This window comes from Pteropus alecto, unplaced genomic scaffold (genome assembly GCF_000325575.1).
Source record: "Pteropus alecto unplaced genomic scaffold, ASM32557v1 scaffold78, whole genome shotgun sequence".
Classification (NCBI taxonomy): domain Eukaryota; kingdom Metazoa; phylum Chordata; class Mammalia; order Chiroptera; family Pteropodidae; genus Pteropus; species Pteropus alecto.
In genome coordinates, this window is record NW_006443124.1 from 14,883,241 (window position 1) to 14,898,206 (window position 14,966).

At 55.9% G+C, this 14,966-nt stretch overlaps 1 protein-coding gene across 1 annotated transcript in view; it reads right to left on the reverse strand.

Annotated features, from left to right (window-relative positions):
* Nucleotides 1-1,451: 1,451 nt before the first annotated feature.
* COL23A1 (collagen type XXIII alpha 1 chain) overlaps nucleotides 1,452-14,966 on the reverse strand; it is a 284,627-nt gene continuing 271,112 nt past the window's right edge. Inside the window, 15 exon segments of the mRNA XM_025040611.1 lie at nucleotides 1,452-2,522; nucleotides 2,963-3,001; nucleotides 4,825-4,911; nucleotides 5,135-5,188; nucleotides 7,623-7,649; nucleotides 7,849-7,902; nucleotides 7,987-8,049; nucleotides 9,036-9,062; nucleotides 9,306-9,362; nucleotides 9,683-9,745; nucleotides 10,590-10,679; nucleotides 11,321-11,365; nucleotides 12,039-12,083; nucleotides 13,550-13,627; nucleotides 14,258-14,280. Coding sequence (XP_024896379.1) covers nucleotides 2,520-2,522; nucleotides 2,963-3,001; nucleotides 4,825-4,911; nucleotides 5,135-5,188; nucleotides 7,623-7,649; nucleotides 7,849-7,902; nucleotides 7,987-8,049; nucleotides 9,036-9,062; nucleotides 9,306-9,362; nucleotides 9,683-9,745; nucleotides 10,590-10,679; nucleotides 11,321-11,365; nucleotides 12,039-12,083; nucleotides 13,550-13,627; nucleotides 14,258-14,280 — 755 coding nt within the window. The 3' untranslated portion in view covers nucleotides 1,452-2,519.

Below are 14,966 nucleotides of genomic sequence, written 5' to 3' on the forward strand. Positions count from 1 at the left end.
GCAGACTCTGTGCCCTGTCAAGATGACTACCCCCTCAGGGCCTCAGTTTCCCCACATGTAAAATGGATATAGTGAAACCAGTCACATAGGCCTCCTTGGCCCTCTTCTTTGCCAGGCTGGTGGGGAGATTCATGAGGTACCTGGGTGTTCGGAGGAGCAAACTACAAATTGTAGAGTGCAGTAGATTTGTGAGGTTATACTGGAATGCCAAAGGACACTTGGATAGTGATCACCATCATCACAGCCCCACTGTTTCTCTTCCTTTTCACACTGCTGGCTTCCCTGGTGACTCAGAGCAGTGGGCCTGCCACTTATCACCAGCAACTTAGGGAGAGAGGTGAGGACTTGACACATTCTTCCTCCTTAGCCATTGTGTGGCTGGGACGCTTCTGCTTGGTGAGGAGGCCACGTAGTAGGGTCTAGGGGGATGGCCCAAAACTGTGGCCCTCCTTAGACCTCAGTCCTTGGAGGGAGAAAGCCTGAGACACTGTCACTGCAGGCTTCTTCTTGTCTACACCACCCTGGATGTGCTTGGTTTTGTCGCCTGTGAAATGGGCCTATTCCTTGGGTATCTCTCAGGGTTATTATAAGGACCACCTGAGGTGAGTGATGTAAGACTGTGGCCCTTCCTTGGTCTTGGAGCGGGGAGGAGAGAGATAGATCTCTGAATCATGAAAGCTTCCCAGGGTCTGACCTGTCCGGGGTTCTTTTTGTATTCCACACAGTTGGCCCTCACTAACCACAGACAGAATGAGGTGGCAGGTCGAATTTTCTAAGGTGACTGCAACAAGGTCTGCTACCCCACATTTTCTCCTTGAAATATAATGTTGACACTTTTCCCTTGGATTGAGGGTTAATTGCTGATTGTGGCAGAAAGTGACACCATATGACTTCTGAGGCTTGGCCATAAAAGTTGACACAACTTCAACCCAGTCCACCTGGGCCATTAACCCTTAGCATCCAGTAGCCATGCTGTGAGGAGCCCAGACCACATGGAGAGGCCCTGGGTAGGTGTTCTGGCTATCCGATGTCCCAGCTGACAGCCAGCATCAATTGCCAGGTGTGAGGGAGCTCGAGTGACAACCATCCAACTGAGCCCATTAACCCCAGAACTACAAGAAAAAATATAAATGGTTGTTGTTTTAAGGCAACAAGTTTTGGGGTGCTTTGCTATGCAGCAGCCACTGGTCACTCTATCAGAGGAGCTCACAGTGGCTCAGTGACATGATTGATGGGCCAGAGGGCTCAGCTGGTATGTGGCAAGGCTGAGCCTTGGGTCTGTGTCTTCCTAACTCCGAACCCTATCTTTGCCTGACCCTGAACTACTTCCTCTGGTTTCTGGGGTGGCTCTGACCCAGGAAGAGTCCCCTTGTCCCTCCCCACTTTTCAGTGGCCGGGCTGAAACCTCACCCACAGGTGCCCCAGGGGCAGTCTGCAAGGACAGGCACACCCAAACACAAATTCGTGGTTTATTACACGCAGCAATATCCATCTACACAGAGAGGGGAGGTGAGTAGCTGGGCCAGAGCTGGCGGCTGGGGACCCTTGTCAGCAGTGGGGAATCTTCTCCTCGGTGCTCAGGTGGCAGGCCCCTCACTCGGGCCAGCTGGGAACAAGCCCTGAGGTTCTCTTCACCTGCAGAGTTCACCTGGAGGACTTTAGGCAAGCTGACCAGAGTTCTCCTGGGAGGAAGACTTGGGGCCAGTGAGACCCAAACTCTGAGCTGGAGGCCCGTCTCCTCAAGCTGGCAAAGTCCCATCACATCTCTGCTCTGGGTGGTGTGGAGATATGCACAGGAAGCAGCAGCCGCTCCAGCCTGGGCTCTGCTGTCCGCCACACTCAGGGACCACAGAGCTCCCTGCAGCTGGGTCCACGTGGTAGTGATCACAGTACTTGGCCTCTATCCCTGGCCAGAGGACGTGTGCTCTTATACATGTTGGCTCCCAAGGGCTAGTGAACTTGGTGACAGCTAGACCTGCTCAGGGCGCTTTCCACAGCTGGAGGGGCTGGGCGGGAGTCTTGTCCTGCCCCTGTGAACCCAGGGTCTGGGAGGGCCTGAGGGGGTGGGCAGCTGGCTCTGGCTGAGTCCAGAGGCTGAGGAGGACAGGAGAAGCTGCGATGGCCATCTGAGCCTCTGGTGGGCCCCTGGGAGCTCTGGTTCTTCAGGAGGCAGGTTCTTCAGGAGGCAGCCGGGCAGCCAGTCCTCTCGGCTGATTAGGTGACTGAAGGCCCAACCCGGTGTCTTTGCAGCCTTGGCTGAGGCAGGTACGCACCTTCATTTTTGTCGTCTTTGTGGGAGAGCCAAGTCCTGTGTGTGCCCCTCAAGTACACAATTCCTGGATCGGCCTGCCATGTTCCTGCCAGCTTCACACGCTGATGGGCTGGGCACATGCTCAAAGGTTAAAAGGCCACAGGCAGTGCATCCCATAAAAAAAGATCAATATATTACTGTCTTGTTTTTACAAAAAATTAAAAATGTCCACACGGATCTGTACAGGTCGTGAGCTGTGTACTGGGGATCACTGGAGCAGGAGGGAAAGACTGAAAGTGAGGAGGGGCTGTGAGGCCCCGGGGTCCCCTCCCCATCCTGCCCACTTCCTCGGGAACATGCACACCCCTGCCCCTTGTTCCTAGGCTCCTGGCTTCCACCCCCTCTCAGAGGGTCAGTTTGAACAAAGTCCCAGGGGGCCCTGATGGCTTCGTACTGGCTGGGTCAGGGGTTGAATGAGTCCTGTGCCATCAACAGGGTGGGTTGCACACGTCACCCAGGGCCCACGGCCCCAAGCCTCAGGCCACATAATGGGGGAGTCAAAATCAGGGTTGTGACAGGGAAGCCAGGCTATTCAGTCACTGTGTGGGGAGCTGCAGACACCAGCCTGCTGAGCCAACACCCACCCCCTGCCGCCTGCCACCATGTCTCCCCACTCCTCCCTGCCTATCCTTGATACTTCCTGCAAAGTACCTTATGCCAGCAGCCAGGCACAGGCAGCCCGTCGGGGCCCTGAAAAGGAAAAGGTTTTCAGTGATGGGAGCAGGGTCTGGTCAGCTCTCTACCCCTGCACACCTTGCCTCGCATGTAGGGAGCTGCAGCCCAGGGAGCGGCCGCAGGAGGCTGCTGGACCCACTGAAGCAGGACTCGAGTGCCTGCTCCGTCCCCTGGGCAGCCTGGTCACAGGACATGACCGCTCCTTAGTGCACTGGTCCTGGGGACGCCTCCACAGGGCTTTGTCAGGACATCCGTGCAGTGGGCAGAACCAGGAGGACACTGGACTGCTGGGCTCATGCGGGACATCTGCTGGTTAGGTGGGCCGGACTGGTTCTGAAGGGGCGGCATGGCTTTCAGCCTGGTGGCCGTGACAGCGGCTCTGCACCCTCATCCTGGGGGCCTGAGAGCTTTCAGGAATTGGACAAGAGTGTGTGGACAGTTTAGGAAGTGGGATCCCCCTGCGGCCCATCCTGGTGCCTGCATCTGGATCTGAGTGGCAGATGGGTGGGAGGAGGCTGGCAGGGTGGAACCTGGGCCAGAGTTGTCTGGAAGCATCAGCCGTGCCCACTCAGCATGTGGAAACAAGGGCACAGGGTATGGGTTTCCTCAGGCAGCCTGGAGGGTGGGATACTGGGGAGGGACAGAGGCTGCCCGGCAGCCTGGGGACCCTGGGGGACCCTGGGGCAAAAACATTTCACTCTGTTCCAAGGCCCATTCATGAGCCTCAGACCCGTGGGGGCAGCCCTGGAACACGGCACGCATCTAGCAGGGGCACAGGCTGGGCCCCCAGGGCGTGGGGAGGAGGCAGGCAGGAGTGAGAAGGGCAGGGGCAGATGCCAGCACAGCACAGCACACAGCAGGCCAGACCGCCTACCACAGGGCAGGGCCCGCTTCCCCTCGCCAGGCCGCTGGAGCCCGGTGCCCCTTGCTTGCTTCTGCATTTAGGGTTTTCCTGTTTCAAAGACAAAGGCTTCATGACTCGGAGGGAAGTCTTGGCCCAGGGGCTGGATCTACGGGGCCATGTTGTCCCTGGCTGTCCCTGGCACTTTTTGCATATGCTCGCCACTCAGCTCTTCATGTCTTTTTCCCATTGCCCTCTCATAACCAGCTGGAGGTGGGGATTAAACACCCCCATTGTATGGATGAAGGCTAAGTGGCTCACTCGAGGATCTGGGGGTCTCTGGCCCTGACTGCCCTTTGGAAGGTGGCCACATACATGGCTGGCAGTCCATCTCCCCATGCCCCTGGTAGGGGTGGCAACTATGACTATCTGGTCACATTTAGTGTGGAAACTCAGCTGTTTTGTTTCCCTGTCTTTTCTGGGCCCCACTCGTTTGGTAGGTAACATCCCCTGCTTGCTAGAAAAATGGAACTGAATTTTGGTTATTTCAGGCACTGGGTCGGGGGTCCCTCATGGACTGCGGTGACAGAGCAGGAAAGGAGAAGGCTGCAGGGAGCAGGGAACTGAGGGGTCTGGGACATGTGGAAGAGAGGCAGGGGGACAACGTGGGGCCACCAGAGACGTAAGGGAAGTCCGCCCCTCCTCCGTGGACAAGAAAGCTAAGTAAAGAGAGGCAGTGATCCCAGCAAACAGACTGTCCAGGCAGGGCCTCCCTCTTTATAAAGGCGGTGGGTACCCCAAGCTGCACCCATGGAAGCGCAGAGCAAGAGGAGCCTCTATGACGAGAGTGACAACGTTGGTGGCCCTGGCAGTGTGAGCACTCCAGGGCAGGGCCAGCATGGCCTCTGGCTTGTAGGTAAACTCTGAGAACAGGGAAGATGTTGGCAGGAGGTGGCAAAGACCTGGGTTGGGGGACCCCTCTTGCTCTGACACGTACCACAGGACATGGCTGGTCCAGGCCTGGCGGTCCCGGCTCACCCTTCTGGCCCTTTACTCCTTTCCGGCCGGGGATGCCGCGTTCCCCCTGAACAAAAAGGGAGATGAAGGTATGGCCATGGGTGCCATGCCCAGGACACCTCCAATATCTCTGAGAGATGTGCTTGGGGCCTGCAGCCACCCTGCCTTACTACCCGCCTCCCCGCCTCCACCTGCCTACCCTGCCTCTCTGCCTGCCTCTTGCCTCCCACGTCCTTTCTGCCTCTCCCTTCCTCTTTCCTCCTGCCCCGTCTCCTCCCCGCCTGCCCCACCTTTTCTCCACGTTCGCTCCGGTCGCCTTTCTCTCCTCGAGGTCCGGGGAAACCCTGACAAAAGGATTAAAAGTTAAACCAGAAAATAAGGTTTGGGTTTGCTCCTGTTATCGGTCCATCTCCGTCCTCTCTAACTCTGCTCTCTCCCTCTGGCCCAGCCCCAACTCCTAGGTGACACATATGCTGGGTACAAGGCTGGTTTAGGGAAAAGCATGCATTCAGGACACCAGCACCGCTTCCCCCAAAGCAGAACACTGTCCGAATCTGTGAATGGAAGCCCCAGGAAGGACCGCTAGAAGGGGCCTTCTGTCACAGTCAGATGCAGCCGGCACTGGCCCAGGCTTGGCTGGGGACAGAGACCTAGGAAACCCATCTTCAGCAGACCAAGAAATTGGTGACCTCTCTTTTCTGCCCTTGGGTCAAACTCCTGTATATCCATTCACCCATCCATCCATTTGTCCAACTGTCCATCCATCCAACCAGCACTCTAAGCTTCCACTAGGAACTGGGCTGTGGGCTGGATGCTGAAGACAGAGAAACAGATGTGTTCTCTCTTGTATTTATTATGTTGTTTCTTTTCTATGTCTTCTGATGTTTTGGCATCTTAAAAATCTTGTGGGCTGGGGAGAGACCATCCCTTTCAGAACTAGCCAGTTTTTAGAGATGGCCAAGGACTGGGCTGGGAGGAGGCCTTTCAGATGCAAACCAGCCAGCCCCCAGCCACCTGCTTTATCTCTCACATGTCAGGGACTATTATTCTGGGGAAATAGTCCCAGGCCAGGCAGCAGGCAACTTGAGACCACACCTATAGCTGAGGCCTGCTGGAATGATTCAAAATGGCCAATCCAAAACTGTTTGCCCTGCCCTACCTGCCGTTCCCATGGAAACCCCAATAAAAGCTCAGCCTAGGCTTTTATTTTATAAAAGCTCTGCTCCTTTCTTCCTCCCGAGTAACCTGGTGCTTCCCCATGTGGCTCTGCATGTTGTGGCATGCCTTTCTCTTCGGAAATATAAGTAATAAATGATTCTTTCAAAGGTATTGGCCTCTCTGTGGCATCACACAGTCATCTCCATAAATTAAAACCCCGATGGGTACAAATTTGACACTCCCCTCACAGTCTAACATGGCAGGCAATAGGGTACAATGTGATGATCAATGCTCAGTGACAGAGGAGTGAACTAGATGCCATGGGGTCCCAAGGAGGGAGTGTGAGGTCACCGAGGGCTTCTGAGCAGATTCCCCATTCCAGCTGGGCCTGGTAGAGTGGGGGCTAGGACTCTTCTAGGTAGAACTGGTGGGAGTGGCTTTGAGATGACACTCTGAGCTCCAGGCCTCCCAGAAGGCTGTGGTCACATTGCTGGTGGCATGGAGTCTTCAGCTCCACCCCAACTACCTCCCTGGGTTCAAATGTCACCTTCTCCTGACCCTTCTCATTGGTGGAGTACGGCTCTCTCAGTCAGAAGCTCAGGTTAGAGCCTTTTTCTTCTTTGTCTGCAGTTGCTCTTCAAGGTGACATTTTGTCCAGCTCTGTATCTGGTCACCATTTTCCTAGTAATAGCTACTTTATTTTCCTAGGGACCCCCTGCCCTTCTCCCAATACACAGACTCCACCCCTGTTCCGAGACGAAGCATGTAGCCTGGCCGGATGGGGCATTGCTTTTCTGTGGCCAAATGATATTTCAGCATCGACCCAACTGGGGCCAATGAGAGTTGATGAGACATTTTCTAAAAGTAAAGAGTGAGGCAACTAGTCTGTTTCCAGGATTTGGGCCTGCAGAGATGCAGGTCTGGAGCCGTTGGCTCCATCTCATCACCACGTGGTACTTGGAATGATGCCCACACAGAAGACTCAGACACAAGAGATGGTCAGAGGTTGGGTTGTGTTGGCACACGTTAGCCCTGGATCCATGCGCTGTATCTTTGGATTTTTCACTTATGAGTCAGTTTGAACCAGTTTAAATTGTGTTTTCTGTCTCCTGCAACTGACACTTGATCCAATCAACACTGGGCTAATACTTCCACTTCTCTCCTTCCCACGATACTGCCCTAGCTGCAGCCTCATCATCTCTTACCAGGATATTGCAATAGCCTCCTCACAAATCTTTCCACCCTCTGTTCCAATGCACCATCCATCGAGCATCCATCCAGCATCTATTTATTTATCATTCTTCCATCCATCATCCATCATGCATGCATCCATTCATTAATCAGCCATCCATTAACTGTCTATCCATCCATCGATCCATCTGTCCATCCGTCCGTCTGTCCACCCACCTACCCACCTACCCACCCACCCATAAAGCACCTACTTTGGGCTGTGCATTGGGCTTGGCACTAGGGATGCAAGGTGAACAAGGCAGTTGTTGTCCCAGCCCTGGGGAAGGGGGTCCCACTCAAGCCAACCAGATCAGGTTACTGTACATTCTGCATGGGGGCAGAAGCCACACACTGGAGGGACCTGATCACAGTGAATGGTGAGATACTTACATCTAGTCCTGGCTCCCCGGGTCTGCCCTGAGGAGAGACAAAGAAAAGATGTGCGGGGACTAGAAAGGGGGTGCCGGGAACACAGCTGCTGCGAAGTTCCACCCTGTGAATTGTCCACAAGCCTGAACTCTGCGAGCAGTGACTTGCAGGGGTTGAGTCCCTAGGGCTGAGTGACATCATGAATGTGCAGTCATAGTTGGGGTGGGAATTAAAGGACGGTGGTTACCTTTTCTCCTTTGGTTCCTGGCAGCCCAATAAGGCCCAGTGGGCCAGCTGGCCCCTGCATGGAAAAGGAATGGGTTAAGAGGCATGATGGTTATAGGAATTAGCATCTTTAAGGACAAAAGAGGCTCATGACACTCACAGGCAGGCCGCTGGGGCCTCTCTCCCCTGACTCTCCCTTCTCTCCCTTTGCTCCATCCACGCCCTGGAAGCAAAGGGTGGGGGGACATCAGTCAGGGGGAAGGGGTCAGACAGATGGAAAGAAAGAAAATCTCAGGACCTGTGGGGAGCTGGGATGTGCAGGGCAGAGGGAGAGGCTCCAGGCTCTGACAAGCCTGACCCCAACTTCCTTCCTATGCAAATAATCGGAATGAGCTGTGGGTGTGAGCATTTTACCTTTTCTCGCACACAGGCTCCCTCAGTAATCATGGAAGGGGGTTGCGGTCACACCCATTTCACAGATGAGCAAAGAGAGGCACAGAGAGGGGCAGGAATGGGCCCAGCCGCACAGCCAGCAAGGGCTGACTGCCGAGTTTCTGAACCCCAGTCTTGGACTCCGTTCCTGACAGCATCTGCCTCTTCTATACATGATCTAGGGAGGCCTTGAGACAAAGCAGAATCCGAAGCAACACGTCTGGTTGGTCACATGCTCAGCCCCCTCGGCTCTGGGAGTCCATAGCTCTGAGTCCCTGAGTTGGCCTATGAGCTGTGGGCAAGCAGTGAGGCCAGCTGGCCTCCCCATCTGTGTGGCCCCCTGGGGCAGGGCATACGGGCAGGCTGCACTCGAGGTTTTAATTTAAGAGCAGAGGACATGACATTATGTAATAAGCACCAAACCCAAGACTTCATGCCCACATTATAGGCCGTTGAGAGACAGGTGTACATGTGGGGGGCATGGTAGAGGGAGAAGGAAAGGGAAGCACAGAGAAAGGGGAGGGGCACAGTAGGGAGGGAAAGCAGTGAAGGGGGGGCCCCGGGCAGAGGGAGAAGGGGAAAGAACAGAGAACCAAGTGTGGGCATGGGGGCACCAGCTCTGGGGGACTCAGAATGTTTGGGCCCTGGAAGGATGCAGGGCTGGTCTGAGGCCAAGCTCAGGGCCCTCACTTTGCCCATTAGCAAGGCTTTCTGGAACTGTCCAGGCTATGAGTCTGCAGCAAGTAGGGGGGTTTCCACCCATGCCCCAGAACTCACCTTGGGACCCTGGATTCCCTGAAGGCCCTGGGAGAAGAAGAGAGAGCAAGTCAGGCCAGGCCCTCTTCTAGAGACCATGATGGCCTGCAGGCCACTCACTGGCCCCTGTGGCCCTAATCCCTGGGGTCTTCCAAGCCCAGATCCCAGCTTTGCCCTCCTTCCTGACGTGTCCCTTCCCTCTGGGAATCCTGTCCTCCCCTGATCACAGCTCCCGGGCCTGGGCCCACCACCTTTTTCATATCCCAGTGGCTTCAAGCCGAACATTCTTACCATGGGGCCTGGGGGGCCAGGGGGGCCGGGGGGCCCTGGCTCCACTATGATCTGGGCCTAGGAAGGGGTCAGAGGTGATGAGTCATGCATTGCACTGTCATCCCTCACCCACCCACACTTGAGCTCATGGGACATTAGAAGTACTTCCTGGGTGATGGGCCCTGAGCCACTGCCTCCTGTCTGCAGGAGGGCGCTGCCTGGTGGGGGGTCCAGCGGCTGGCCTTTGGATTCTTAGATGGAGAACCAGGTGGAGGACATAGCCTTAGGCTCCTCCTCCCCCTCCCCCACTGCTCTGGGTTTGGTCAGGCCAAGGGCTCCAGCCAGCCTGGGGTGGGTGTTGTGGGGAGACCCTGGTCCTCAGTGGCTCCCCTGCTTACCAGGCTGTCCTGTAGGTTGTCAGATGCCGGCTCTCCCTTCTCCCCCTTGGGGCCTTGGGCACCCTGCATGACAGGGTGGCCTTCAGCCCTTTCTGTCCATTACTAAAACCACCACCCACAGGGATCAGCACTTTCCTTTCCCTGTCCCATAGGATCCTGGCATCAGTGACTTGCCAGGTTGGCCTTTGCAGCCTAAAATAGTTTTCCCCAAATCAGCAGGTATGTAGAGAGCACAGGGACGGTGGCACGTGTTCTAGTTTTCCTATGGGACGGGAAGTGGGGGCGACCAGGGACTCTAGAAGCGAAGACATGGGTTCACCCCCAGCACTACGTCTCTAGCTCAGTGAGTCTCACGGATGGACTTTGGACGTGAAGTGGTGGCACTCGGTGGCAGCTCTTCCAAGCCAGCCACAAGAGCAACACCCAAAATGACAACGATGGTGACGGTGGGTATTTATTATGTGCTAGCTACCATTCTCAGCCCTATCTTTGCATTCCCATATGGGGGTAGGAAATTATCACCCCCATTTTAGAGGTGGGGAAACCAAGGCCCAGGGGGCTCAGGTTGCTTGTGCAGGGTCCGATCAGTAAGAGATGGAGCAGGATGCAGACTTGGACAGCCAGAGTGGCAGTCTGACCACCCGCCAAGTTGATTCTACCGGGCAGGGCCTCCTTCCTCCACCCTTACTCAGGCCTCGGGAAGGAGACAGTGGGTCCTTCTGCAGGTGAGGAAATGGGGGTTCAGAGGGTTAGAGCAGTGAGTGTTGGGAGCCAGAGCTCCTCTCCAAAGGCCCCGTGGGCCCTGGTTGGACTGAGACTGCAGACCCCAGCTGCCAGCAGGCAAACATTCACCTCTGGAGCCCACATGGGGAGAGTAGGGTGGGCCCATGCCCACCCAGCCACTCACCGGGAGGCCAGGCAGGCCCATCTCGCCTGCTTCCCCTTTGGGTCCAGTTGATCCAGCCTCTCCTGGATCTCCTTTTGGTCCTTTGGGACCCTGAAAGCCACAAGAACAAAGGGTCATTGAGGCTTAGCAGGCATTCTCCCTTCCCCCACTCCAACATGTCCCAGAGCTTTGGTCAGCCCAGGCCAGACCATCACTTCCTCCTCGTGGGTCCCTGCCTCCAGCCCAGATGGCAAATGTTCTGAGAGGCCTAGAAAGAGACAGAGAGAGGGCACCCCATACCTGCCTCCCTGCACGCAGGGGTGCAGGGTGGGCTGGGGCAGAGGGAGTAGAGCAAGTGGGACCAGGCAGCCAGTGACACCCATGGACACTGTGGTGTCCATGTAGGATCACACGTGTGTTTACAGTAATACTAATGATGACAATATTGCCATTAGCTAACGTTTGAAGGCCCTTTGCTGCATGGCATTGGGCACTGCTCTGTTCTCCATATGCAGAGTTATTTAACCCTCTCAGCCGCCCTATTACCATCCTCACCTGCCGATGAGTAGAGGCTGCCAGAAAGTGAGCGGCTTGCCTGAGACCACAGGGCAAAACCACAAGAACAAAGGATTCGCACACAGATGACATCCTCTGTTCTGTGGTCTTTCTAATACGCACATGCACACACACACACACACACCCCCCACGACACCTGGCACCAGCATCACTAAGGAAATGAATGGCTCAGAGACCTTCTCTCCATCGATTCCAGGAGCACCGGGCAATCCGAGTTCACCCTGGACAGAAACAGACGGCAAGAGGGGTTACGATGTCCCGTGGCCCTCGAGAGGGATCTGTGGCTGGCCTGCCTCCCCTGACCAGCACATTGTTTCTGGTTGAGTCCCTGCAGTTAGACCTCCAGGAAGGGGCCCATTGGGTGTCCAGTGTGGTGGCAGGTGCTGGCCACTCCCTCTCTTCCACATCCTCAGGCCCTACGGGCAGATGCAGCCCAGAGCTATAATCTATAGGCTGGTAGGTTATAGGTTTAGAAAATGAGGATGGAGTTAAATGACTTCCTCCAGGCCACACAGCCCAAGGATGGTGGTGCGACCAGACCCTGACTGATTTCAGTCTTGGGCTCTTTCTCCTGAGCCACGTGGGCAGAGTATAACAATGTGTACAGGCCACATCATCTACAGGACTACAGGAACGGCCACATCATCTACAGGACTTCAAGATGTTACAAGGGGCCGATTTATGAATTCCCACGTGTGAATGGGGCTCCCCAGGGCGTAGTATAGCTGGGGCCGGAGAGAAGGCACCCACTTGGTTAGGAAGTAGCAGGCCCCTTTCTCTGAGCTCCCAGCAACCAAGCCAGGATGCCAGGAGAAAAGCAGAGGGGGCATGGCAGAGGGGAGAGGGAATGTGGGCCTTGGGGCTCGGGGGCCGCACAGCTGCATGTGCACTGACCTTGGCTCCAGGGATCCCTGGTGGTCCCGGTGGCCCGGGAGGACCCTGTGTGTGAAAGTCAAGCCAGTAAGTGTTTAGGCAGGACCTCCCCTTCACTGCTGGTCCACCCTCTCCACCTCTCCATGTCTGGGCTGCAGCAAGGTCAAATGTCCTTATACAGCCTGCTTCCCACCCGGCCAGGCCAGGCCTCATGCCTGAGGGAGTCCAGGGAGGTGGCACCAGGCATCAGTCTCCACTGCTACAGAGGGCCCAGAATCCCTCTGCCCTCAGAGCTAGTTCTCCTCAAATCCAGATTTCTTCACAACACTGCCCTGCTCAAGATTCTGCAATGGCTCCCTGTTGCCTCTTGAAGTTGGCATTCAAGGTAGGGGATGGTGTCTTCAGTCTCTAGGTCTGACCCCACTCCCAAGCCTGACCTAGGCTTCCCGAAGGCTGGCTGCCCACCATAGCTCATCATCACGCCCCAAACTCATGTCCTCTCCCAAAGGCTGCAGCCCCTGCCCAGGCCTTCAGCCCCACAAGCTCCAGTCCTCACCCTTCTACCTTTTCCCATCAACCTGCCACCTTCTTGTTGGTGCCTCCGTTGAGATGTTCCTTGTCCTACTATCTTCCTCTACGCACCCCCCTCCTCTAGGCCCACGTCTGGCACCTACTTTTCTGGCGGTCTCCCTGCTTCCGGCTTTTCCCACTTTTATACACCTTCACGCCATTCCCCAGCTAGCCTTCCCCAATATGTTTTTCTAGCCTCACCCTTCTGCTCAAGAACCAATGGAGTCATTACCCCAATCTGGCACCCCACATTTACTTCCTGCCTCCCTGTACTCATATAGCTTCTCCTGCGTGGCTCCTAGCTGGCCTGGCGCATACCATGCACATGCGCGCCTAGGGCCATGTCACACTACACCACACCATGCAGGCCAGGGGTGGGCTACCCTTACCATCAGCTTGCACTTCCCTGAGATCTGCGGGAAATAGCTGGAATTGACGCTCAAGTGGGGTCAGGCCCAGTCTGGTCTCTGACGACTGCCCCTCCCCCAACCCCAGCTCTCTTCTCTGGCACCCAACTTCTCTCTCCACTGGTGAGGGTTCCCAAGTTTGCCAGGTACTGGGTGGGGCTCAGCGGTCACATACCTTTCCAGGCTCTCGGGCCAGCTTTGCGGCTCTCCTTGCCCCCTGGCCCCTGGGTGGTCACTAGAAGACCTACTCCTCCAGCCCGAGTTTCCTAGGAAGGCCCTGCTGGGACCAGACACCAGGAAATGCTCTGCCTCCTGCCCTGAGTGGGGAGTTTCCCTCTTTGCTCTGGTCTCAGGGGAACTTGGGCCACATGAGCCACTTTCCCAGCATGTCTCTCAGCATCGTGTTTCGTCCCAACACAGCACCTGGTGGAGTTGGGGTCTTTGTGCTAAGCAGTCCCTGGTCCCATGTGTAAGGAAGTGTGGGATTAATGCACAAAGTGGTTTACTCCCTCAGGAAATGAACAGAGAGGGCATCCGGTTCTCTGGAAGCACTACCTTGAGGGCGTCCAAGATCCTGCCATCGTAGTCGATCACCACCGTGTCTCCCTGCTCGCCCTTGAGGCCCGGGAGACCCTGAGGCGGGGAGAAGAGCAAGGTTTCAGGAGGAGCTCTGTTGGCAGGTGAGGCACTAGCTGGCTCTGTATCTCACCCAGTAACCAGGCCACGCGCAGGCCGGGGCACTGACCCCAGCACGTCTGGTCCTTACATGCGGTCCCCTGGCATTCACTCGGCAGTGGCACCCAGGCTCACCGACAAAATGTGGCAGGGGGCCAGGCAGGGGGCACGCAGAGAGAATGGGGGCCCAAAGCCAACTGAGGAATAAGCCCTGCCTGGTTTGGTGGTGGCAGTGACTGGCTTTCATGTGGGAACTGAGGCCCATTGTGGCCCATCTCTGAATTCTCGAGGGGAAGTGGAAAGCCTAATTTTGATGTGATGTTCTTCAGATTTTTAAATGTTGGCAAACAAACACAAAGACACCTGAACCCTCCAAGACACTGTATAGGCCTGTGCTTTGGTCTCCCAAGCTCTGGTAGAGGCTGCACGCACCTTGTGCTGAGGTGCCCACTCATTCCTGGTAGGAGCACACACCCACCCAAGCATGAGGCTGCATGTATGTATGTGTGTCTGCACGTGCACATGTCCACTCACGCACGTGTCTACACAGGCATGCGTGCGCTGTCGCTGGCCCCACCCCTACCTCACCTCCCTGCCTGGGCACCTCTCTGCTAGGAGAGCAATGAGGGGCCATGAGCACTTTGGTTCAGGCCTGCAGCCAGACCCCTGCCTAGGGCGGACAGACCCTGGGCCAGGGCCTCCTTGCCGGCTGCCTTCCTGGTCCTGGCCTGCACGGAATTGCACATTTTACACGGAATTCCCACAGTCAATGCTTAATCCAATCCTTGGCCACCCAGGCTGAGGGCTTAGGTGTGGTTTTTGGAAGAGGAAACCAGCCTCCAGGAGCACGAGGGAATGTGACTGCTCAAGGTCACAGAGCTGAGAACTGGATCTGCGATTGTGGGCCTATCGTGTGCTGGTAAGGGCTGGTCATAGGAGATCTGGGACCTTGGGACCAGCCGGAGTGGCTGTGCTCCTGGTGACAGGGATGAACCCCTATGTGGGGCTGAGAGAAAGTCCAGGGCTCCCGAGAGGGTAGTGTAACGCTGTGTGTGATGAATAAGGGTCTGTGTTTGACTATGCTCAGAGAAGTCTGGGAAGGGGCAGACACTCACCTGGGGAGAGGGAGTTGGGAGAGGTTGGATTCTTTTCACACACCCACATTTGAACATTTTAGCAAAAACGTGTATTTATGAGATTAAAATAAAACACTAATGAATTATTATAAAACAAGACTCCCAGTTTCTGGAGCCCCACTGCTCCTCTGGGGTTCCCGGATCTCACTGGGGTGGCCTGA